This window comes from Mauremys reevesii, linkage group 1 (genome assembly GCF_016161935.1).
Source record: "Mauremys reevesii isolate NIE-2019 linkage group 1, ASM1616193v1, whole genome shotgun sequence".
Classification (NCBI taxonomy): Eukaryota; Metazoa; Chordata; order Testudines; family Geoemydidae; genus Mauremys; species Mauremys reevesii.
The window spans coordinates 257,823,934-257,848,838 of NC_052623.1; the positions used below are offsets into that span (position 1 = coordinate 257,823,934).

The 24,905-nt window shown below is 44.0% G+C and overlaps 2 protein-coding genes across 4 annotated transcripts; one reads left to right on the top strand and one right to left on the bottom strand.

Moving 5' to 3' along the window:
* Window positions 1-210: 210 nt before the first annotated feature.
* Window positions 211-4,247, bottom strand: NDUFB2 (NADH:ubiquinone oxidoreductase subunit B2). The gene is made up of 4 exons (XM_039497767.1): window positions 4,074-4,247; window positions 3,843-3,987; window positions 1,631-1,729; window positions 211-308 (listed from the first exon to the last, which is right to left on the bottom strand). The coding sequence occupies exons 1-3, from the start codon at window positions 4,157-4,159 to the stop codon at window positions 1,655-1,657; spliced, it is 306 nt and encodes a 101-aa protein (XP_039353701.1). The 5' UTR covers window positions 4,160-4,247; the 3' UTR covers window positions 211-308; window positions 1,631-1,654.
* On the top strand, window positions 4,222-24,686 carry LOC120380220. Of its 3 annotated transcripts, none has more exons than XM_039497736.1 (13): window positions 4,222-4,719; window positions 5,904-6,026; window positions 6,609-6,835; window positions 8,387-8,752; window positions 9,890-9,981; window positions 10,190-10,364; window positions 13,196-13,424; window positions 14,047-14,615; window positions 16,346-16,511; window positions 17,805-17,998; window positions 20,658-20,821; window positions 22,179-22,428; window positions 22,784-24,686. In XM_039497736.1, the coding sequence occupies exons 2-13, from the start codon at window positions 5,990-5,992 to the stop codon at window positions 23,006-23,008; spliced, it is 2,694 nt and encodes an 897-aa protein (XP_039353670.1). In that variant the 5' UTR covers window positions 4,222-4,719; window positions 5,904-5,989; the 3' UTR covers window positions 23,009-24,686. The 3 variants fall into 3 exon arrangements, with proteins under 3 accessions (XP_039353670.1, XP_039353687.1, XP_039353681.1); XM_039497753.1 differs by having other exon boundaries at window positions 22,179-22,424; window positions 22,784-22,926; XM_039497747.1 differs by lacking the exon at window positions 5,904-6,026.
* The last annotated feature ends 219 nt before the right edge of the window (window positions 24,687-24,905 follow it).

Consider the following 24,905-nt stretch of genomic DNA (forward strand, 5'->3'; position numbering starts at 1 on the left):
TCTTCAGCTGCCACCACAACTCATTAGTGTAGCACAGACCAATTCAAAGTAAAGTTGTGAAGCAACTGCATGAGCATGTTTGGCAGGAGAGTGGGAAGTATATAGAAGAGAACTTATTCAATTGCCCTTTCCTCTCCCCATACAGAGATGATTATTTTGCAAAAAGTTTCTATAGAACAGTGATGTAGTCAACAAAAGAAACTTAAAGCACAAGTTTGTAACTTGAGTTTTTATTTACAATGTGGATTTGCTGAAACAGTTATACGAGAGCCAAAGCTTCAACTTCTTCAGAGATCCCACCACCAGACCTGCAAGTGACAGATGGGAAGAACATTAAGAGAAACTTCGGTTGTCAGAGTCCCTCCCATATCAGTACAAGCATATACCAATAAAACCCAAACCATCTACTTAAGCCTTTTTTGGCAGGAACCTGTTTTCCCATGATAATGTTCTAGTGCAAAAAAACACCTACGTTAACAGCTGCAATGGTTTTTAAAGACCTTTTAAAATGCAATAGTTTGAATTCCCACCGCAAATGGAACAAGTTTGTCTTTTAACCAGTCTTAGATGGAAACAAGGGCTTGACAGCAAATACTTTCATCTTTTTGACATTTGGGAAGGGAGGGAAGACAATTCCTTTAACTGGAGAGCTTCAAATGGGGGGAGGGGTGTGTGAGAAAAACTAAATCAATGTCTCCATTACACTTTTAAAAGTTATAGTAACATCCTTCTTCGGTGGATCACTAGTTCTTAGCATTAGTAGAGGCAGCAGAAGGTAGTTGCTGGGTGAGCATAGTACCTCCTACTAGCTTTTCCAACTCAAGTGCCCACTCAAAGATTTAACACATCAGTTTACATCCCAGACAAATCCTAAAAAGGAATACAACTAAACTTTGAAGCACAAGCCTGTTAGGCCCCTAAGACTAGTTTTAATCCTATGTGCATTTAGTATTAGGAATGGGATCTAGAGCCTTTCAACTCTCCTGATGCCATGACTTATTGTATTCAGTGAAGTACACAGTTATAGAGATGGAGAGCTCGAGGCAAAAAACACTTTAGTTTATTCTTGAACTTTTATAAAAAATACCATGGTGAACAGTGGCAGAAGATACAAGATTTATCCCACTACATGAAGTAGATTAAGGCTGTCACAAAACTACTAAATGACTTAGTAGCAGGATAAGTGAAAATACTCCTTTGGCTGGGAATGTGAAGTGTTACTTCTGTCCAGTAAAGTAGCATGTCCTCAAAACTAGATAAGGACAGTCTCAAAGGATTCTAAGCTCATGTAAGTCCCCGACAATAGGGGACAATGCAAACAGTTATGAAAAAAACTACCCTATTCTGTGAATCAATACATTAAAAGAGGAAAGCAAAAGGCTCCTGAAGTCTGCCAGTAAATCTTACTGGTAGATATCCCTCTTCATGTTCAGGAATACACTTGAGCATGACAAATAGGACACTACAAACACCTAAAGACTCATCTTGAACTCTATATCAACTGTGCTATGGGAGAATCCTGTTCAGTGTTCACTGTACATCTACATCAATTCACAGAGGTTGGACATTAAGACAAGTATAGCTCATTCTAAAGATCATCTGAAAAAGGGAAAGTTTCAAGAGAACCTACACATTGACAGCTCCAGCTACCAATCTATTCTTCATCATCAGGAGGAATCCCCAATTCCTCATCTGTCCATTTCGAAGCATCTGGGTAAGGAAAGTGACCCTTGTAGCAGAGGAAAAACATTCAATAGTTAGTTAATATTTCGTTTTCTACTGAGGGTCGTAACCTCAAGTGGGATCACTCCAATATATGGGGGTCATGGCAATCCTGAGTGTATAGATGACACTTTCATTAAATGGCATCCACTGCACAATGTGACCTCACACACACAAGTGCAAGGTCATGTAGGATGCTATTTTACTCTACAAGATGGTGTTCCCTCTCCAATGTGACCTCTCACACACGGTGGGTGCAGATCTTGAAAAGTAAAATCCATATGGCATGACCTTACATGTATGCTGCATGGAAGAGGCTATTTCAGGAGCAAAGCACAGGAAGCAATACATGAGAAAATGGGGTCATGCAGGGAAAGTGTTTGGGAACTTCTGATATGCTACCACAAGAAGAGATCCTGAATACTTGGTTAGTAACTATAATGGATGCTAGAGGCATGTTCTTTCTACAAATGCAACAAATTTGGGTGCTATAACATCTCCTCCTGCACTGGGTGGTTTGGGGTAGCAAAGGCATTGGATTGAATGGTACTAAGGCACCTAAATCCAGTTTTGGCTCCACTGTGATCCACAAAACTGCTGTCAAACCCTGTGGTCACCTAAACTTGCTTGTCACCTAAGTTTTTGGGTAAAAGTTCCCTCAACATCTATGTTTATGCCTCTGTGCAGGTGCACTACTGTCTCCCTCTAGGAGTCTGGACACCTATCTCCCACCTAATCCTCACAGCAATTTGCAAACCAGAGTTAAGACAGGCATTTGGCCACTTAAGTCACATGCAGGGCCCAATCTAGTAGGCATGCCTAGAGGACGCCAAATTCCAGAGGGAGGATGAGCTGAAGGTGGTGGTGCACTCCTCCACTTTTAAACTATAGGTAAGAGCAGTTGCTTAGGATGTGGGAGACCCAGGTTCAATTCTCCCATCCCCCCAGACAGGGAGAGAGGATTTGAACAGGGGTCACCCACCTCTCAGGAGAGTGCTTGAACCATTTGAGTTCAGGGATATTCTGATGTGGGACTCCCTCCATGTCTCCTGCTGAAGCTTTACCACTGTAGATAAATGACAAATGGAGCAGGAAGCTCCCTTGCCCTATTCCCCAGCACTGCTCTGCTTCAGGTACCTTCCTCTCAGGCAGCTAGCCCCTCTCCCTCTAGGGCTAGAGTGAGTCTCTTTCAGCTCCTGGCCCACAGCCCTCTTATAAGGGCCAGCTGTGGCTGCCTCCCCAGTCAGCCTAGCTGGCTGCTTTAATCCCTGTTCTTCAGGAGTGGGGCAGCTGCCCCACTACACACACACAATAAATAAACCCTGTTCCATACTTTTCCCCCCCATATACAACGACCTCCCAAGTTCACATCCAGGCTCCTTCCCAACAATTTATTTACATCTCCCTCTGTTCCTCCATTACCCCTACCTTCTCACTGCTTCTGAGGGTGCAGAAAATACAGTTCTGTATTGTAGTTTAAATGAATTATTACTCAGAGTTCTGTACTAATATGCCCAGTAAGGAATCTATTTGTCAAAAAACATTTCCTGAATCTTAGTTGGCTGTATTGTTAGACATACTTGCTGACAAGCATTTTGAAATCAATGACCACAAATAATTGAAACTGGTGGGATTATATTGTCTTATTTTGACAAATAAAATATGCAGAATTTTAAAATATTGTGCACAGAATTTTAACTTTTTTTGGCACAGAATTCACCCAGGGGTATTATACCCACAAGAAACAGCTTAATCACTTTAGCCCCTTGACTCCAGAAGAGGGGTTCCCATACATGGATCACTAGGCAGAGATAGAAGCCTCCCTGCAGCAAGACCAAACACAGTCCCCCTGAGAAAGAGGTGGGACTTAATACACCACCCCCCTCCCAATTTAGCATCTCCCATTAGGTAACTTACACAACTCACCCCCTTGCATGGTTACTTTCGCAGCCAGCTGCCGCTCGCCCCCACTCATTGCACTAGGGGCGGAGGTGCTTAACTCGGGCTTTGGGCAGCACAGGCGGTTCCTAGGATTTTCCAGGCACCGCAGCAACCAGCACTGGCGCACCCCCCCACCCCACTCACGGGCCCCTCCCCTCGCCGGGCCCGGCCCCGCTCACCAGCACCGCGTCCGGGTCGTGCCAGAAGTGCCACAGGATCCAGAACCACATGAAGCCGCTGAGGATCTCGCCGTGGATCACCTGCCGGCGGGTCAGCCCCGGGAACTGCCGGTAGTGGGGCTCGATGTGCACCCCGCCGCCCGCGCTGCAAGGGAGGCAAACACAGGGCCCGTCAGCGCCCGCCGCCCCGCCCCCACTCGCCGCCCCCAGCCCCGCCCCGCCCCCACTCACCGGCGGAGCCCGGCCGCTCCCCTCACGTCTCTGGCGCGGAGCACCCGGACCAGGCCGCCGCCGGTGCGGCCCAGAGCCCCGAGCATGACGCCACCGGCCGAGCCGCCCGCCCGTTCCCCAATGTCACCTTCCGGTATTGAGGGGGGAACGTGGCCTCCCAACAACAGCCGCTTTGATTGGCCTGCGCCCCAGCTGGGACATACCAACTGTAACCACGGAGGGAGGGAAGAGAGAGACACAGGCAATCCTACCGCCTCGGCCTGCGGCGGGGACCCTTATCCGAAGTGGCGCCCTCCCCGTCCCAGTAATGCGGAGAAGCGCCACCCTTGTGGTAACCAAATCATTGTTACCCCCCCCTTTCCAGGAGTGGTCCCGGCCCAGGCGCTACCAAGTCCCGGGAGGGGGATTCGATGAGCTGAACTCCATCATTAAAGCGGGTAAACAGCGGGGAAAACATGGCAACTCCCCACAGCAATACATGGCCCGTCCTTCCGTAGGTGTGTGTGTGTTTCTTACCTTAGTCTGTATTAACGGACGTGCAGAAAAAGGCTCCCCCCCAGCGCTGGAGATGGTCGCGTCCGCGGCGTCTGGTTACCGGGCAACGAGCTCCTGACCTGCAGAGTCCGACAGGCGAGTGGAAGCCCCGGTAAGTGGGGGGAGGGGCATCCCCAGACACCCCTACTGGGGGGGGGGGCACACACCACACACACCCCGGCCTTGCCCTCGGGGCCCAGAGGGAAACGCCTAAACAGCGACACTGACCCCTGCCCTGTGGGGGAGGAGACCCACACACATACCTGCCCTGCCCTGCCCTGGGGTGGGGGGAAGAGATTCCCCCCCCACACACACACACACACACATAGAATCACAGAATATCAGGGCTGGAAGGGGCCTCAGGAGGTGTCTAGTCCAACCCCCTGCTCAAAGCAGGACCAATCCCCAGCTAACTCATCCCAGCCAGGGCTTTGTCAAGCCTGACCCTAAAAACCTCTAAGGAAGGAGATTCCACCACCTCCCTAGGTAACCCATTCCAGTGCTTCACCACCCTCCTAGTGAAAAAGTTTTTCCTAATATCCAACCTAAACCTCCCCCACTGCAACTTGCGACCATTGCTCCTTGTTCTGCCATCTGGTACCACTGAGAACAGTCTAGATCCATCATCCTTACCTGCCCTGGGGTGGGGGGAAGAGATTCCCCCCCACACACACATACCTGCCTTGGGGTGGCAGGAAGAGATTCCCCCCCACACACACATACCTGCCCTGGGGTGGGGAAAGAGATTTCCCCCCACCCCCCACCCCTGCCCTGCCCTGAGGTGGGGGGAAGAGACCACAGACACACACCAGTCCTGCTTGGTGGATGGAAGGGGGCAGAACCCAGAGTGCTCCACTCTTAGCATCTCAAAAATATAAATACATCGGGGTCCATGCTGTTCGGGGAGTCGAAAGCAGGGCTGGGCAGTGATGGCCACCACCTTCCAGACAGAAAAGGCTCAGAGGGTGATAGGGAATTTTAGGGGAGAAAGTACCAAGCAAAGCCGGCTCCAGGCACCAGCGGAGGAAGCATGTGCCTGGGGGCAGCACATGCTAAGGGGCGGCATTCCGTCTATTCTTGGGGCGGCACAGTCTGAGCGGCTGGCAAAAATGGTAGAGCTGGCCCTGGTACCAAGCGTAGGCATGGAGGAGAAGGTTGGATTGCCAGCCCCAAATATTCACAAATCATTACTCAGGCCCCCCAAAATCATGAGATGGACTTAAAAATCAAGAGATTCAAAGAAAAATAATACATTTGGGGTAATTTTTATTTTCTTTCTGGTTTTTGAATCTTTAGGTCACACTCAGGTGACATTTTCAAGCCTGAAGGCTAGAAACTTAGTTTTATTTTTTAAATGAAACCTGAGAGACTCCTGTAAGCACATGATTCCAGGAACTGGAGCTTTAAGAAAAACACCAGGTAGTGTGAAACTCATGATAAAATCATGAGAGTTGGCAACAACTCTGCAATTAACAAAGTATTAAAATGCTGGAAACCAGCAGATCTTTCCCTAAACTAAGTTCACTGTTGGTTCTATTTGCCCATGCAGCTAAACTAGTGATAGCACCAATGGGAATTGTTTTTAAGAGGCTTTATCTGCATGAGAGAGGGATAAGTTAACTGTAATGTCCCTGAGTTAATGGGAAGTGACATTGCATCCACACACAAATTGATGCTACAGTTGATGTCTGCTGGCCAACAGTCTGTGAAAATTACTCCCTACAAGTTCTAAGGCTGATGCTGTAGTTGGTGCAAGCTCATTTATCTGAGTGCCTACATGATGCATCCTGCTACTGGGATCAGATGCTGTAGCGTAAACAAAGCTTTGGGTGTGTGTTTTTAAAGCAGTTGGAGAACTATGGGAAAGTAAACACACTGAGTGACATATGACTGCTAATTTAGCAGAGGAGTTGGGAATAGATTGGATTCACCTTGTACCACAAATCCTTTGTAAAGTCAGTTTTAAGAAGCTTTTTATAAATGGGCTGTTTGTTTTGGCAGGTGGTTGTCTTCGTGCTTTGGCCATGTCGGTGCTTTCTCATCCCCACTGTGCCACCTTACCTTTGTTTGGTGATCTCCAAGACCAGAATGTAACCTTTGTGGTCAGTATGTTGGAAGGCATGTCCTCCAAGCAGGATTTTGTGAAAGAGCATCTCATAAAGACTCTCTTCTTGATGTCCAACAGTCCAACAGAGTCCACATTCAACATCATAAGCTTTGCCAACAAGGTAATGCCAATACAGCCATTGCTGGGCAAAGGGTTAAGGTTTTATAAGAAAGGTGACATCAATGGAAACAATGCTTATCGTTGTTGCTGTGTTTGAATTATAGCAATTAACTAGTATAATCTCTGCCAGGTGAGGTGGTTGTAACAAGTTAGTGGTCCCCAGTGGGGTGAAATAAGTATAATAAAATAGGATTGGAAAATGCCTAGCAGATTACCCAGTCCCTTTCCTGCCAGCATAGGATTATTCCTTATAGTATAATTTCTTGTGTTTTGAGTACTTGGTTCCACAGCTGGCCTGGGTATATCCTGCTCCTGTTTAAGAGCTGACAGTTGTGGCAGTGTCAAATAAAGGAATTCTAACATCAAGTGTGATGGTTGGTCCATGCATTTTCATGGTAATACTCCAAAATCTGGAAGAGCATTCTCATGCAGTAGCAATATTGGCCTCTGAGCTCTGGGAACAAATGGAAAGGGATGGGATTTGCTGGTAGATGCCTTGGGATCTTTCATGCATGCTTCCTTACACTTGCTTCCTTATTGCCTGGTCCTCCTCATCCCTTTCACACTTTGTCCATCCATGTGGTCCTCTTCTAGAATAGTGAAAGATGATTTTCCTGCTGCCCTATCACCATATCTTCCATTAGTTGAGGGAACATGGAACCCATCTCTCTGACATCTTCTCTTGAATGTCTCACCGACAATTTAAGCTTAATATAGCCAAAACTGAACTTCTGACCTCTCTTCCCACTATCTGTCACTATTGTTAACAGTACCATCCTTCCTGTCATTCCAGCCCCATAATGTGATATTATCTTTTACTCTTCCTTCTCTCTAGCCCAACACATCCAGGACATGTCCAAAACTTGCTGTTTTTCCCTTCATAACTTCACTAAGATTTGGTCTTTTCTCTCTGTCCATGACTGAAATAACTCTAGAACAGAGGGAGTTAGAGTAATCTAGCATATTGACTAAAATCAGTCAGCTCACAGTTACCATACTGAGTTATACAGATGGTACACAGAAAAACATGAGGCGGAGTTAGACAGCAATGAATTTGGGCTTTGGAATCTGTGATTACACAGAGAGTCTCATAAGACACCATCATAAGACTGACATTTCCTTTTCATTTTTAACCAGGGAAATTTCTGGCTTTCTACCACAGTCCTTGATGAGTGATAAATTCATCTTATTCTCCTTCCATCTTCCTCCAAAGAAATCCTCTACAACCCTGTTGGGAGCCTCAAAACTCCCCTCACCCTTAAAGACCCTAGAATGGCACCCCGGTTTTTTCTCCAGAAAGTTTAGAGCCCATCAGAGCTTAACTGATTAGAGCAATTGTATTGCAAGATGTGAGAAACTCTCTTCTCCACCCCAGAGGATGAGCAGGCTGAGAATCAAGTCCCAGATCTCACATATGTCAGACCATTTACGAAAATATCAACTAGCTAACCCATTTCTCAGTTTTATCAATTTTTTAAAAAATTCTGTGTTATAAAATATTTGCTTAATAGATGTTTAGTGTGTTTGGTTAAAAATTTTGGCTTTTGTACAGGTGGTAAAATGGTGCAATAGTTTGGTCAAATGTTCGCTCAGTAACATCATTGAAGCAACCGCCTGGATTAGAGCTCTGCAGTGTGGGAATGGTGCAGATCCTGTGCGTGCTTTGGCTATGGCATTTGAAGATCCCACCTGCCAGGTGGCATACTTGGTCACTGATGCACTCTCTGAGAGTGCTTCAGAGGAAATCTGTAGCCTTCTCGCAGAGACTGGAGAGGAACGCCCAGTGCACACTGTGTACTTGGTAGAAAAGCCAGGTGACTATGAAAGCAGCACACAAAAAGAAATGGAGAAAGTAGCCAGACAATCTGGAGGATCCTTTCAGGTGATCACCGTGCACCCTTCTGGAGCTTCAGAAGAGGTAAGTCATTAACAGCAGGTTTAGATTAAATGAATTTTTGGTAATTCCAGTCCACACAAACAAAATTTCACAAAACCAGAGCTAAGGCAGAGGAAGTTTTTTCTCTAGGAAGGTGGCTACTACATATTTTGTCTGGCAACCTGCAAACAGAGCTGCCTGTGAATAAAAAAGAAAATAAATTCAGAATCTCTGTTAAAGATTGCGCACACACACAGTTGTTCTAATGAGTACTCTCTCCCTTTCTGTAGAGCTCACAACTTTAGATTCATACTTGGGAGTGTAGTGCATGCAGTATGCTCTACCTCAGGGAGAAGGTATCATCTCATAGTACTCTTGAACAACAATACCTGAGACCAGTATTAGGGTTCAAATTTAGATATACATAGGTGCAAACCCACTGACTTCACCAGACCTGAATTTGGCCTCTGAAGTGGTGCAGATAGGCTTTCAAATGAACTGATTCCAGCTTTTGAAAGGAGAGACTGTGGTGTTGGGGAAGGAAATGAAGATCCTGGCGGAAGTCCTTGCAAAGAAAGTATATCTTACTGCTGCCAATTCATTTCACATTTACCATGCTAACTGTTTGTGCGCAGTGATGGCTACAGTAGGTCCAAATATCTTTTTAGACATCCCATGGCTATTTGGATCACCATCAGCAGGTAACATTGAATATTATCCTTCTAAAAAAATAACAGTACTGTTAAGCAGTGCATTTAGTAAGCAAAATATTAATAACACTTTTAGCATTTGTCTAGAATAGGTTTTCACGGTTTTTTTTCACAGTGTGGGTCACATCTTAATAAAAGGGTTATGCAGGGCTCTTGGACACTGACTAAAGAAACAGACGATGATTTAGCTACCATATGTTCACAGCTTTGGTTTATTTTGTATTTATATTCTAGTCTCTTAATGTTCCTCTTTTTAAACCTTTAGATTGCTTGAAATGGGAGAAATCAACTATAGCACACTTATAAGAGCTTATATACTACATTGAGGGGTGTGGTTAAGAACCAAGGTAGATAGCTGAATTTTGCTTGAGTGTTAATTGAAGCTTTAAATATAAAATAACTGGTGTAAGGATTTATGGCTTCATTCAGAAATTAGTTTAATTTTCTGCTTCTCTTCCCTGTTTTCCAGGTAAACCCAGGGTGCAATTCAAGCATCCACTGTTGCAATGCTATCAGTAAATATCCCTCTTGTTCTCTGCCGATGGGTATTCCCAAAGCACAGTAAGTTCAAAATGTGGCGCATGGGACTGTCAGAACCATTAGAGTGGTAGCTCAATTTGATAACCCAATGATGGAAACAACTGGGAAACCACCCCAGTTTTGGGTGGATTTTCGTTGGCTTTAATTTTCATAAATTGCAGAAATCTGCATTATCTATTGTGAGAATCTTCATCCCTTCCTAGAACATACCACTATCCTGTTTCCACAGCTTTCCTGTGTGCATCTGTGCAAATTCCCCTAGTATACCTCTGACAACCTTGACAAAGGGAGATTTAATGGACTGGTCACCAGAGGCTCCCCATTTGCTGAGGGGGGCCCGAGTCCTGGCTAGGAGAGAGACTGATGGATATTATTATCTGGGCCACATTGCCCAAGAGGTGAAGGTAAGTCTTTAATATAAATGATGGTTGTAAGTGATTGCTCCTTGGGTCACATGTGATGTTTCTCCCTATTCCTCACCTTGGGCTTCGCTAGGGTGAGTCTCCTTTAGCTATCCCATATCTCTCTCTCTCTCTCTCTCTCTCTCTCTTGCTGGATGGGTATCAAGCTGTCCTGCAGTGGGTCACAATCGTGGGAATCAACCTCAGGGCAGACTGTTAGGAAACAGGGCACAAACCCCAAACTGGTTATGAGTTCTATATGTAGATGTCACTAATCAATTATCAAGTGTAAACTCCTCAGGCAGACAGTCCCCTTGAGTACTCTGATGTGTTTCGCCACCCAGGTAAGCTTACTTTTGTGATCAATGGTTCATTACACCAAAGATCACAACAATAGTCAGGTTTCTCTCAGTCCCAGTCACTTACCCTAGGTCAGTTGCACTTTAGATCTCACACCAAAGACAACACTTGCAGCCAATCCTATAACAAACTATCTAAAGATTTATTATATAGGAAAAGGAAACAAGAGTTATTTACAAGGTTAAAGCAGGTAAGCATATATATACACACAAATGAGTTCCAATCTTAAGTTTTAAAAAGTAATAGAAGCTTCCATAATAAGTAAGTTCTATATGTTCTTTAGGGAATAACCCAGGCTAAGCACTGAGGATCTTTTGCTTATGCTTAGTAATCCTTGCCACTCAGAGTCCAAGCAGTATAAAGATACTGTTCCTCCCTGTTATGGCATTTTATTTGCTTCTCCTTCATGTGTTTTGAGCTGAAAACTCAGCTGATGAAAGGAAATCACTTGCATGACTCCTTTTCACGAGGGGGAGGAGAGCAATCAACAAACTCTCTTTTGTCCTCTCTGATGTTTCACAATAGTTCACCTGGGCCTTTCTTTTGAGATAGGCCATAACATCTTCTGTTGGAGATCAGCACTTTTACACTAATTAATGTCTCCTGTCTGGTGACTTACACAGTCACAGAGACTTATAATACAAATGCTTAAATATTACCTTACAATATGGGATACAGATGTTAGAAGTGAGATTAATACATGCAGCAGCTTACAAGCATTCAATAAAATCTAAACACTAAGCACATTTTTATAATTCTAATGCCAGTTTACACACAGGTGAGCCAGAACAGTTCCAGTAATGTATTTTTCAGTGTTCCGCTGAGGCTTGAGGTCCTTGGCATGAGCTGGTATCTGGGGTTTCCTAATCATGTTGTTTTTTGCTTTTCAATGACTCTAAGCTGTTTACAGCAAGGAGCCCTGCAGTCAGAAGGACACACATTTTTGGTGAATGCCACAAGTTGTCACTCAGAGCCAGTCACAGCCAGCAAGTCCTTTATATCGCCTTCACCCAGCTCCACCCAAGCCGGCAGGAAAAGCTAGCAGCTAAACAACGCTTGCCAAAAAACTGAACAAACTAAGAAGGCCCCTCTCCTGGATCCCTTCCTCCACAGGCATCTCTGCTGGGATGGGTTTTTTCAACTCCCCTCTCTCTCAGTGGTGGCCTCTGTTGTTCCCTGGCTCTCTGTGTGCAGCAGAACTCCTGCCATGGGGTGGGCCTGGCTCCCAAGACTTCCCCTTCCGGGGGAATATGCTGCAAGGGTCAGAATATGCCATTACAGTGCTCTCTGTTCAGAGGGCATGGCCTTTGTATAACAAGTGGACAAAGATGCTTTTGTTATGGAGCCAACCTCTGTAGTTATCAACTAAAGACAGGTTTTCTGAAGAGGGAATGCTTACTGAAGAATTTAATTGGTATGAATTCTGTTTGGTTTTTAAGATGACATAATCTCAGGCCTCCTTGGCTTTCTTCTCACTGGAAATGTGCAATCAGCAACCTTTTATGGTGAACTGAGTATTTCATAGCCATACAAGGAAAAGCTGGGTATAGAATCAGGGTCTGAGCTAAGGATCTCTTAAATTAAACAAATGTGACTATCGCAAAGCGTTGATATCATTCAAATGTGCAGTCACTCCCTGTATGAAATCCCCAATACAGTTAATATAAGTCATTGTTTTGTGAGGGAAAAGGAAGATGCTATCAAAGCCCTTCAGAGATTATTTTATCTGGGGCCAGTGGAAATCAAACATTTTGCAAGACGATGTGTCTGAGTTCAGGATGAGGATACTAGGCGGCAGGCTGGCTGAAATAGCTGCTCTGTATCACCATTGTTAACTCTGTGACCTACCCTAATAGTGGAAAAGACCATGCCCTCTGTCATTTTAATCAGCAGGGAAACAGACTGTTTTGGGGAAAACAGGAGAAAAGGATGTTGGCTTCTTGGCACATGTAGAATTTAACATTGAGCTTTCCCAACAATTTGTCACTTGTGGAGTGGAGGAATTACCTGAATTACTCCCCACTCCTATGGTGGATGCTCAAATTAAAGCAGTAAAATTATGGCATTGGGAGCATTTTACCATTTTATTTTTCCCTTTATTACTGTGTAACTGACCAGGCAGCAAAAAGCAGTCTGTCTTGGCTACCCTTTTTCTACTGACTGGGTGATAGAGGTCTTCCTTAGCATGGCAGTTGTGCTGCTCATCCCCAGTGAACACATTACTTGCAAGATCCAAGAGTGAAGGAAGTGGGAGGGCTTTACCGGGCAATCTGCTATGGTCTTCAAGCTCTTTGGAGCTGACTTGGACAGAACAGAGTAAAAAAATGAGTGTTCTAGGTTCAATGGATTCTCTGACCATGTGCTATTTCTTGGAATTTCTGCCAGTTCCCTCTCTCTAATGTTAGCAGCCCTTAGCCCCTGTGTTTGGCCATTTGTGGGACTCACCTTGCATACTGCATGGTTTAATCCTGCAGGGCTCCAGGGAACGTTTTTTAATCGAGTTTGAGAGAAGTCGGTTGCTGAAAGGCAAGGTACAGTTTCGCATGCAAGAAACACCCCTCTATGACATTATCCACTGTGAAGATGCCAGGCGACAGCCATTAGCTCCAGAAGACAGAGTCTTGGCACCATGGGAGGCTAAAGGTGAACGATATGGCCCAGGCACTGTACTAAAAGCTGCAGAGAGCAGTGAAGCACAGTTAGGTACAGTACATTTTTTTCCTATTGTTATTTATATTGGAGTAGCACCTTGAAGTGTGGTAGACACTGTACAGAGAGGAAAGCAGTGTCTGCCGCAAGGAGCGTACAATCTGTAATTTGCTTTCCCTCTTCCTCTCTCCTTTCCTTCTCTTTTCCTTTCAGTGCTGCTAAGTAACCTTTTCCTGTTCAGTGCCAGAATCTAGCGCTGCTCCATGAATCAAGCTGTAGGGCTGCTTTGTGAATGGAGACTTCGAAAGCATTTAATCTGTTGTGGAGCCAGGTGATACCACTTCTAATATAAAGAGGAAAAAAGAGTTCTGGGGCCTCTTAGGTACCCAGATGATTTAGGCCACTCTCCAGATGCATATTGGGTGAAATCCTGGCCTCATTGAAGTCAGTGGGAGTTTTGTATTGACTTCATAAACACAGGATTTTACCCATTGTCTTCTCAGTAAGTTTGAAAGAGATGAGTGTGAATCCTAAATATATAAAGCAAAACTACTGTTAAATGGTTACAAAACCTTTCCCTGCTTTCTATAGTACAAGACCAGGTCTCCAAGAGGTCAATCAGGCATGTATTTGGCATGCTTCTAAAGTGCTGTTTGTCATTTATTTCTATTTGTAGCCAGTGAAAACAGCGGAGTGCTGGTGAATTTCTGGAATGGTCAGACTAAGAAGGTGTCCTCTGACTTAGCTCTACGGATCTCTCTGCCCCTGAGTGAGCGCATCATCCTGGAACTTCAGATGCCATTAGTAGCCAGGCAAATGTTGGTGGACTCAAGCTCAGACTATCCCTACATTGTGACACCTGGTTACAGAGCTTCAGGGCATTGCAGACAGGATGACTTAGATCCAGTTTGCTGGCAGGATTCCACACAGATTCAGTCATGTCCTAACTGCAGCTCTGGATGTTCCTCACTTTGCCATTGCTGCCTTGGAGCCTGGGTACCCATCAGGCCCACAGTGAACAGAGCACAACCAGAAGATGTCCTGATCCCAGGAACAAGCCTGACCAAAGAAGAGTTGAGCAGGAAGATAGAAGAGCAGCTGTCTAAAGGGAGAGTCCCCATTTCAGAAAGGGTCTCCAAAGAGGAAGATAAAAAGGAAAAGAAGAAGCGACTAAAGAAAGAAAATGTCCCTAAAGATTTAGGATCCTGTGTGGAGATGGGAAACAAGGTTACAGAACCCAAGAAGGTAGAGAGTGCTTCATACTGACTATGGTATTACAATATCCTTTGCTATAGCTGCAGTAATATCCCGTGATTCTGTTTTCTGTGGCAAAAAATTATTAGAAATACTGGACTAGATTATCATGTATACCTGAGCTCTGCCAAGGATGGGGAAATCCTAGATGTCTTTCTACCACCTTTCTGAGCCTTTGATCCAGGGAGTACCTGGGGTCTCATTCATTCTCTGGCACTGGCTGGAATAGACTCCACCTGTTCAGGATCACTGAAGCACAACACAATCTAGCCACACCTCATCCTGCCTTGGCATGCCCCCTTTACAGTGTGGGTACGGGCAGGAGAGGGTGTCACTAAGATGGTTTTGTACCACTCAGTACAAAAGGAATCTCTATTCACCCTATTAAGGCAGCTCCATCCATGACACAAAGGAGATAGGACTAAGACTGAGGATCTGGCCTATATGGTTCCACACTCAAGTATTTTTGGCATGTTTATTGTTTCATGGACATGTTGACTCCAAAGTAACTTGTATGTTTCACTCAACATTTGATTTGCTTGATTATTGTTGTTCTGCGCTAATATATGAAATAATACAGTGTTAAATACACATACAAAGATAACATTTATTGCAACAGATGTCTGTACAATTAATTAGCAGCATACCTAACTGGCCACGTGTAAATCATGGTAATTGCTTGTACAAATATCGGCATTTTTGTGCAGACTAATGAGTCTCTTTGGCTTTAACAAATCTGCTCCCTCAAAGATTTTTAAACCAAAGATCAGAATAAAGATTTTTTTTTAATACACAAGCACTTTGTAATACTAAACAGTCCTTCAGAATTCGAGGTTTTTATTTTATTTGCTTTGTTTGTAGTTTAAATGACTCCTTGGGCTGAGTGTTAGAGGCAGATCATCAATTAGTATAAATTGTCAGAGCTCCATTCATAGATTCATACATTTTAAGTCCAGAAGGGACCATTATGATCATCTACTTGAACTTCCTTCATAAAACAAGCAGAGAACCTCACTCAGTAACTTGAAATCACTGGAGCTATGACAATTTATACAACTGAGGATCTCTCCCCTCAGATTTTGCAATTTAATCATGAATGTATTTCTTCCTTTTCTGTTTAATTTGGTGCTCATGGGAGAGCAGGCTATCAGCTAGAACAAGGTCTAGTTCATGCAGGTACCGTGGAAGCTTCTTCATATGGCTCTCCAGAGAACCACAATTCTGATTTACCTCACGTCTTTCTAGTGCGTGTCTGCCAATGCACCTTATTCCTGGCCTGCTACTCCAATTTTGGGTCCCTTTAATGCAGAAACATTGTCAGTTGTGGGGTAGCTTTTAGCTGCAAACAAACCTAAGAAATGGGCAGAAACTCCTATGTTTAAAGGCTTCAGTTATTCCTTGAATAAAGAAACCAGTTTTATTTTCCTTCTGAAACCCCAATTTCAAGAAGAAGTTTGGATTGCTTGTGTGCATGTCAAAATGACCATAAAGTTAGTCATCACTGTGTCAGCAATGACAGCTCGCCCTCTCCAAGCAACATTTCCCTACAGCTGAAGGCTCGCCGGTCTTTCAAGTAGTATCAGCCAGGGTTGGTTTACACTAGCGATGGGATTAGTGCAGTAATGGCAAAATCATACAGTAGCTTATTTTGTAAATTCATGTTACTGACATATTCTTCTCCCCAATGGTTCAGCATTTTGATAGTTTCCTGTTGTTTCCAGAGCCCTCAGAAGGAGATGACTTCAGCACGTTTGATGGGAGGTGCTCGTGCCATGGTTGATATTGCTGTCCACCCAGACACCTGCCTAATGGAGCCAATGCACAATGACAAAGAAGACAGCAGACACAATGGGGCTGATCTCGAGTCTCTTCTGAAGAACAAACCTGGTATTGATACTGTATCAACTAGCTGTTTCATACAAGCCTAGGACATGCCATACCAGATGAGAGCATTGGTTCTTCCTGTCTGGTCTCTTGTCATTCCTGGTGCCTTAAAGGAAGATGAAAAAACACCATAATGCATCTGGTCAGTTGTGCTCTGGTATGTTTAGGCACTAGTGGTTGTGCACTATGGTGATTTACTTATCTTCCTCTGAAACATGAACAGTTCCTTTTGGGCTCCTGTGGCTGCCACCTTCCCTGAAGTAAGATCTTTGATTGCCCCTGTCTTAGCATGCACTACAAATTTTATTAGTCCTAAAGCTATCCTACCCTTTTTAAAATCTATCTGTAGTATTTGACTAGACTGCCTGTGGCAAAGGATTTCACAAGTCACTGTGAAGAAATACATGCTCTATGTTCTGCTCTTTAATTGCACTTTAATTTAAGAGATTACTGCTCTTTAATTGCACTGTGTAATCCCTTGTTCTAGTATTGTAAAAAAGGTTCATAGTCTAAAACATCTTTTAATTAGGTCCCCTTTAACCAATGCCTTCCTCACGTAAGAGAGATCTGTGAGATGTGCAGGCAACTGGGAGTGGATTCCAAAGGCCAAAAGCCTCCTCCAGCCACACCACCTATTTAGTGCCATTGTTCCATTCCCTGTCCTGCCTCCTATGAGGAGAGGCTGAAGCTGGTATAGCAGAGGTGCACATTTCCTCACAGCCAGCATTCCCTACAGTAACTCCTACTGAGAGAGGCTCAGTGAAGGCTAGGACTATAACAATGTTTAAAAGGGGACTGGATAAATTCATGGTGGCTAAGTCCATAAATGGCTATTAGCTAGGATGGGTAAGAATGGTGTCCCTAGCCTCTGTTCGTCAGAGGATGGAGATGGATGGCAGGAGAGAGATCACTTGATCATTGCCTGTTAGGTTCACTCCCTCTGGGGCACCTGGCATTGGCCACTGTCGGTAGACAGATACTGGGCTAGATGGACCTTTGGTCTGACCCGGTACGGCTGTTCTTATGTTCTTATGTAGTAGATGTGAGCACAGTCAATGCTTCATCCCAGTTACTGGGTAAAAACTCCTCCTTGTCTATGTTGGCAAGATTCTTTTTGAAAGTGGTGACTGTCCTGTGGTCACTGTGGTTCTCACTTCCTTGGGGAGAAATGTTAGTACTTAGTGGTAATAGAAAGGTCTTGCTTGAATGCATTTGACATTAACACATTTTTCTTTCTATCTGTTCACCATTTTATCAGGTGTCCATCACTTGTTATATCTCTAATTTGTCTGAAAGCTCTTTTTCAGTCCAGCATGATGGAAGCTCCAGCCCAGCATCCCCCAAGGAACCCTCCTGTGAAAGCACATGCTTTCGGCACTTCCAGGCTCCAAGCTATGTTTGACCGAGTGGATCAATCACTGAAGAAAGACCGCTTGACCATTGAATCAGTTCTGCGTATACAGAGACCCCACAGCGCTCCGAGTACACAGGTTAAGCGCACACAACATTTTCTAGGAAGAATAAAGCAAACATTTGTTATTGCTGACCCAATGCCTGGTCAAAAGCCTATTTAAATCAGTTGAATAGATTCATGATTGGCTTGTGCCACAAAGTTCTTTTTGTCAATTTCCTGAAAGGTTATTTTCATAAGGGCCTAATTAGAAGTAAGGAAGTCTGATCTCTGGCTAAATGTTAGGAGAATGAGTTGACTACTGGACACTGGCTCAAATTCTCCAGTGCAGCCAACTCCCATTATCCTTGGCCATCTCTGTGCCAGCATAAATTAGACAGCCTGAGGGCTGCTCTAATTAATGTTGATTGTTAAGAGGACAGGGATACCTGGCCAAACCCCAGTCACACTCTTTGCTGGCAGCTGGAGGTGTACGTACCTCTACCCTATTGTGGCAGAATCCTCCAATGGTGTAATCCTCTGGGGCAGACTATGCTGTTTTAAGGGTTGCATTATGTGGAGAGTGTGGTGCAAAGCAGCTGTACAACAACACACAATCTGGCCCAGTTAGTTCCTGGCCATTAGGTTGACAGGATTTATTCACATGGCATGGTATAAATCAACTAGCATGGCCTCATTTTTGTCTATTTTACGGTGACATGTACTGCAATTGAAGATACATACACCCATACAAACATCAAACCCCCATCAATGCATGATGTCATTGTCCAGGAACAGGATATTAATACTTAGTCCTTCTGTGGAGCTTTTCATCTTCATATACTGACTAATCCTCTCAATCATCCTTGCAATATATAAAAGAATAATTCTTCTTTTGCAGATAAGGAAACCAAGGAACAGAACAGTTAAGTGACTAGCCCAAGGCCATAGGGGGAGTCCATATGAAAGCTGGGATGAAAATTGAGGATGTCTTAGGCCTAGTCTACACTGGGTCAATGTAAGATATGTCGACTTCAGCTACGCTATTCCCACATATCTTATTTTGACTTACCTCCCGTCCTCACGGCACGGGATCAATGGCTGCGGCTCTCCTGTCAACTCCACTTCTGCCTCTCACCCTGGTGGAGTTCCGGAGTCGATGGGAGCATGTTTAGGGATCGATTTATTGCGTCTCATCTAGACGTGATAAATTGATCCCCAATAGATCAATCGCTACCTGCCAATCCAGCGGGTAGTGTGGACATACTCTTAGTCCTCAATACTGTGTTCTAGCCACTAGATCAGTGGTTCTCAACCAGAGGTACGTGTACCCCTGGGTATACGCAGAAGTCTTCCTGGGGGTACATTAACTCCTCTAAATATTTGCCTAGGTTTACAACAGGCTACATAAAAAGCACTAGCGATGTCAGTACCAACTAAAATTTCATACAGACAATGACTTGTTTATATTGCCTCTGTACTATACACTGAAATGTAAGTACAAATATTTATATTCCAATTGATTTATTTTATAATTAAATGGTAAAAATGAGCAAGTAAGCACTTTGTCAGTAATAGTGTGCTTTATATGTCTGATTTTGTAAGCAAGTAATTTTTAAGTGAGGTGAAATGTGGGGGTACACAAGACAAATTAGACTCCTGAAAGGTTGAGAGCCACTGCACTAGATCACATCACTTTTTCATCTTCCATTTATAAAGCACTTTTTAATTTTTTGAAGTTTCACTTTATTTGTTTAAAATCTTTCCAGCTGTAACACATTAAGCACGAACTACTTACAGGGCCTAGGTTTTGTACATGCCACACAGCAAAGAATAGGAAAACACTCGAAAGATTTAGCAAAGATACCTGACTTTTTAATTAAAAAACAGCAGAAACACTACATGAGCCTTCTAGGGACAATCAGGAAAATAGGGAAGACAATTGCAGTCTAAAGTTCCTAAAGCAAAGGAACTATAGCTTATTGTTATTTAAATTCAAACTTGTATCTGAAGCTTCAGGTACACTTGTGTTAGGAATACAGTGCATATTCAGGAGACAAAGTAAACACTGCACAATGAGATAAGAACTCAGTGGATGCTTCATTGCTCAGGCTTTTCATCCCTAAGGATATACTTTTACAAACTGCAAATAAGAAACACTCTCCAGCACTAAAATACAGCCGCCACTTACGTGAAACATGACAACTGCTCAACAGTGGATAGCAACATTACACCCCAGGAAGTCACGAATATAATATCTGTTCAAATCTACAGGGAGCAATTTCCATTGCCATAGGTAGGCAGAATGTAGTTATCCCTGCTGGACTTTCTCAGCACACGTAGGTTAATACCCCAAACTCTTGTAAAATCCGATGTGGGATTTTTAATAACCACAAGTGGTCAGAACCTCTGTTCTAATCCAAAAGTTGCTGTCATAACAACATAGGGCAGATCCATGTATTGGATCAGTAGTGACTAAGCTGGAACGGTGCTGCCTACTGAATTGTGAATACCATTTCTTGAAGTGCCTGGATTTTCCTTCACCCCGCTAGTTATAGACCATGCTGTAGAGCTCCTGAAATGTGCTAGTGTCAGACCCATCATGCTCACAGCTAGGAAATGATGCTGTGACAATAATCAATAACTCTTGCTCTCAGAGCTCAGGAATGACGTTGGAAAACTAAGCCTTACTGATTATACAGGACTTCGGTTTACATTAGGAATAAACCTTAACTGATATTAAGGACTTTTTCTTTCAGAAATCAGTCACCAAAGGTGCAACTCAAGAGAGCCTGAGAAAGATGAACTTCAACACAGCCTGGATTGAGCACAGAAGGCAGCAAGAGGAGCTGAGGCAGCAGAAGAGGGAACAACAGCAAGAGGCAGAAGGCCTCAAACGCCAGTTGATGCGCGACAGCAGGCGGTAACGGTGTGGGGTGCAGGTGGGAGGTCAGAGCAGGGAGGAAAGATTTCAGCAACTCCTGAGGGATGTCCATCTCTTTATAAGTACTGAGTATTCTGTAGTGCATGCTTCCTGAGCTAGTGCTTTGGTACTTTTTATCTTAAATGTTTATAGAGTGTTTCCCCACCCTAGTGTCTGAATGCTGGTCACAGTTGTCCATTTAGAGCCTAAGACTTGGAGGGGCTGAGCACCCTCAACTCCCATCCACTTCCAAGAGAAGGGAAGGCACTTACCACCTTGCAGGATTGCGCCCTTAAATAGTGCAGTTGGTTTAGTTATGGTTATAAAATGTACTCCTTCTCCAGCTGCTGGGGAGGGCAGTTTACCCTCTTCTTCCTGCAGTTTGATTAACTGATGAATTTCCAATGGTGACTCATGAAATCAGAGACATCTTTTAGTATGAAAACATTCTTACCAGTATATTTTGTTATGAGGCAGAGAAGTCAAAATTATGCCTAGCTGAGGAGTCTGCTTTGGTAACTTGCCTGTGAGGGCAACACCTAATTGCGCGCAATAGAGCGGCATCACAGTTGTCCTCATCTTTGGGCTTGCCTACACAAGGAGTTATTCCTAATTAACTCCCTGTGTGGATGCTCTCATTCTGGAATAAGAGTGCCTTCTTCTAAATTAGCATAATCCACTTTGGACGTTGATTATGCTAATTCAGAATAAGGCACTCTTATTCTGGAATAACAGCATCTACACAGGGAGTTAATCAGGAATAGATATTCCACTTTGAATTCACACCCTACCTTAATTCAAATTGACTTTCCTGTGTAGAAGCCCCGTCTTGATCTGATCTCAGCATATGCTGGTGAAGAAAGAATAGCATATGCTGGGACCTGCAGAGTCAGGCTGCATCTCTATTAAAGATTAAGAGTTTTGGGCTATATTGTAGACTGTAAACATGGGCTGCATTTGGCAACAAATTGCAGTTTAGCCCCCCCATTCTAACAGTACATAGCAAAACTGGGCACAATAAAACAAGAAGTGAAGAAATACATGGTGGCTTGAAAACGCAAGATGAACAGAGGGATGCAGAATCTAATAGCTAGCGATGATTGCAAACTTTAGACAACAAAATGTCACGTTTTTACTATTTTCCCACCATCTGTAGTAATTATTTGAGCAGGAATTTGGACAGGAAACAGGGGTTAATCTCCTTAACGTTGCAAAACGTGGGATTGTATCTTCAATGTCCAAAAATTGTCTGGAATTCTGGTTTACATCCTATTTATTGACACTTCTACGGATGACCTTTTCCCTTTCTTTCTTTTGGTTTCTGACAAGCTTTCTGGAAATTCTGTTTTGGAAACAGACAGAGGTCTCTTCAGAGGACACTGCAAAGCTTGGAGAAGCAGCTGGAGTACAATAACATGGCCTGCCAGCACATGGCAAAGCTCCAGACTGCCAGGGCAGAGAGGAGCAGAAAGGAGTCCTCCTTGCATGAAGAGGAGAAGAGAAAGGAGAGTCAAAGGCTGCAGTTCTTAAAGGCACAGCGCTTGCAGAGAGAGGAGTTGCAGGCAGAATACAACCAGAGGAACTATGACCAAGACAAAAAGAGGCAGGTAAGGGTTATTTCACTAATGCTTTTCTTGGACTCTTCCTTCCCCTGTACTGGCACCAACACACTGTCTAAAATAGTGATATTATTTGGAGATACAAATATGAAATGTGACTTTAACATGTGCAAACTGATGAAAGGAGAGACCAAGATCTCCATATCTCTAAGGACTATTTCAGAATGCTGCATGCCAGCCTTCTGCAGCAGGAGTCCATGTAGAGAACTGTTTAGAAGGTGCTGGCTGTGGCAAATTCACGACTACCCCATTCCCAACTTCCACCAGAAACAGGCACTGGATGAGACTGAGCCTGAGAGCTAGTTGTAGGACTTAAAACATCCCTTCACTTCCCTTGCTGTAGGATATGCTGAGGAGCAGAATGCAATCCCGGCAGGAGACCTTAGAACGAGAAATCCAGGAGCAGGATACCCAGCAGAGGAAGCGTGAAGATGCCAGATGGAGAGCATTCCAAAATCGGGACCATTTCCAACAGAAGCTGGAAAAGGAGTGCCAAAAACATCATCACCTCCAGCAGTACCTCAGAGAACAGAAACTTTTGATGCTCCGGGCCTCGCTGCTGTCATAAAACGACTGCTGCGTAGGCAAGCAGACCTCTGAGCATTGTAAATCTATTACAGATGAGTTTGTGTGCTGGGGCCTAGGAAATGGTGCTATTGAAACAAGCAGAATTATTATTAGAGCTATTTGATATCTCCCCTTCATCACAGCTAGAGGGCCTTTTCAGGTATCTGTCGCTTACAGGCCTTTCGTTTTGGACAGTCTAACCCAGCTATCCAATGTGAAGTCACCCAGCCAGCTGTCTAGCTTCCTTGTGCCTTATGTGCTACATGTGTAGTGGTCTAGCAGATGGATGCAGCCCAGGTCAGGGCTAGGGATGATAATGCACAGCAAACGAGAGAGGAATTTGCAGTGTGATTTGCCAGCACCAAAAAACAGCACAATGTTGAGCTTCAGACACAGGCATCCCATGGAGCAGGAAGGTGAGAGGCCCTGCCTGTGGGACTCCAATGAGAGCATCCCTGCGATACTGCATTCAGTTCTGAGCCCCTCAGTGAAAGGAAGATGGTGATGAACTGGAGGGAGTGAAGTACCATAACAATTAGAGTCAAAATAAAAATACTGTATAGCTTGGCCAAGGGAGAGGAACATCAGGCTGTAAACACCAAGGAAGGAGAATAATTATTTAGGCTTCTACAAGAGGTATACTTAGGAGTAGGGACATAAAAATAAGAAACATTTGAATGTCAAGAAAAGCCTCCTGAAAGCACAGTCTGTTAAACTGTGGATTAAACTTTCCCATAGGAATTGTGGAAGCCCCATCCCTGTAGCCATTTTAAAGTAGTCTGGGCACAGCCAAAGGAAGTCTATTGTTGTGAACAATTCAGCACTGGCAGGGGGGTGAACCATGTGACTAGGTGTGACACTCTGTACCTCAAAGTAGCACCCTGGAGCCCCCATATTCACTACTGTGATATGATTAGGATGTGTTTCGTACTGAGTATGCCTTGGGAGGTATCATTTTAAAAGTCTTAATCTGTTGAACATTAATCTCCTGTTGGATTGTGTGTGCTATCATTATATGTGAAGTTATTAAGTATTGCTATATGTTGTGAGGTTGGGCACACACACAACTAGCCTTTCAGTTACAACAAAGGAGAAGCCATCAATAGCCAGACAGCAATAATAGCTCATCAACACACAATTCACTGTCCCAGAGACTTCTCAGAGAAGGCACATACACCATGGGGGGTGACTAACCCACATCACAGCAAAGATCTTTCCTGCAAGCTGGAAGAAAGCATAAAGGAGAGGCTGTGACATCATCATCACTTGGCCTTTCTTCCCCCGCAACTCAACACCTGGAAGAATATCTGGTGGACAAAGACTTTGAACTGGGGAAGTTTGCTCCCAGGTTTGAAGGTAATCCGAGCCTCTGTAATCATAGAATATCAGGGTTGGAAGGGACCTCAGGAGGTCATCTAGTCCAACCCCCTGCTCAAAGCAGGACCAATCCCCAGACGGATTTTTGCCCCAGATCCCTAAATGGCCCCCTCAAGGATTGAATTTACAACCCTGCATTTAGCTCAAACCACTGAGCTGTCCCTCCCCGCAGGGTGTGGAACTGCAACCTGCTTGGACCATGTGTCAGGGTGAGAAAAGCTGTTTGATTCAACTCTTGCTTAGACTAAAAGTTTAGGATTTTGAATGCGTGTTTGCTTTTTATTTTCTCTGACCTCTATGCCTATCACTTATAATCTATCTTTCTGTAGTTAATAAATCTGTTTTATATTTTACCTAAAACTGTGTGTTTTGGTGCATGTTGTCTTTGGTGTAAGAGCCAGTGTACCAATTGATCTGGGATAAGTGACTGGTCTCTTGGTAAAGTAACCTAAATATGGTGTGATTTTTGGTGTAAGTGTAAGTGACCATTTATCACTGTTGAGTTTGTCTCTGAGGGGCAA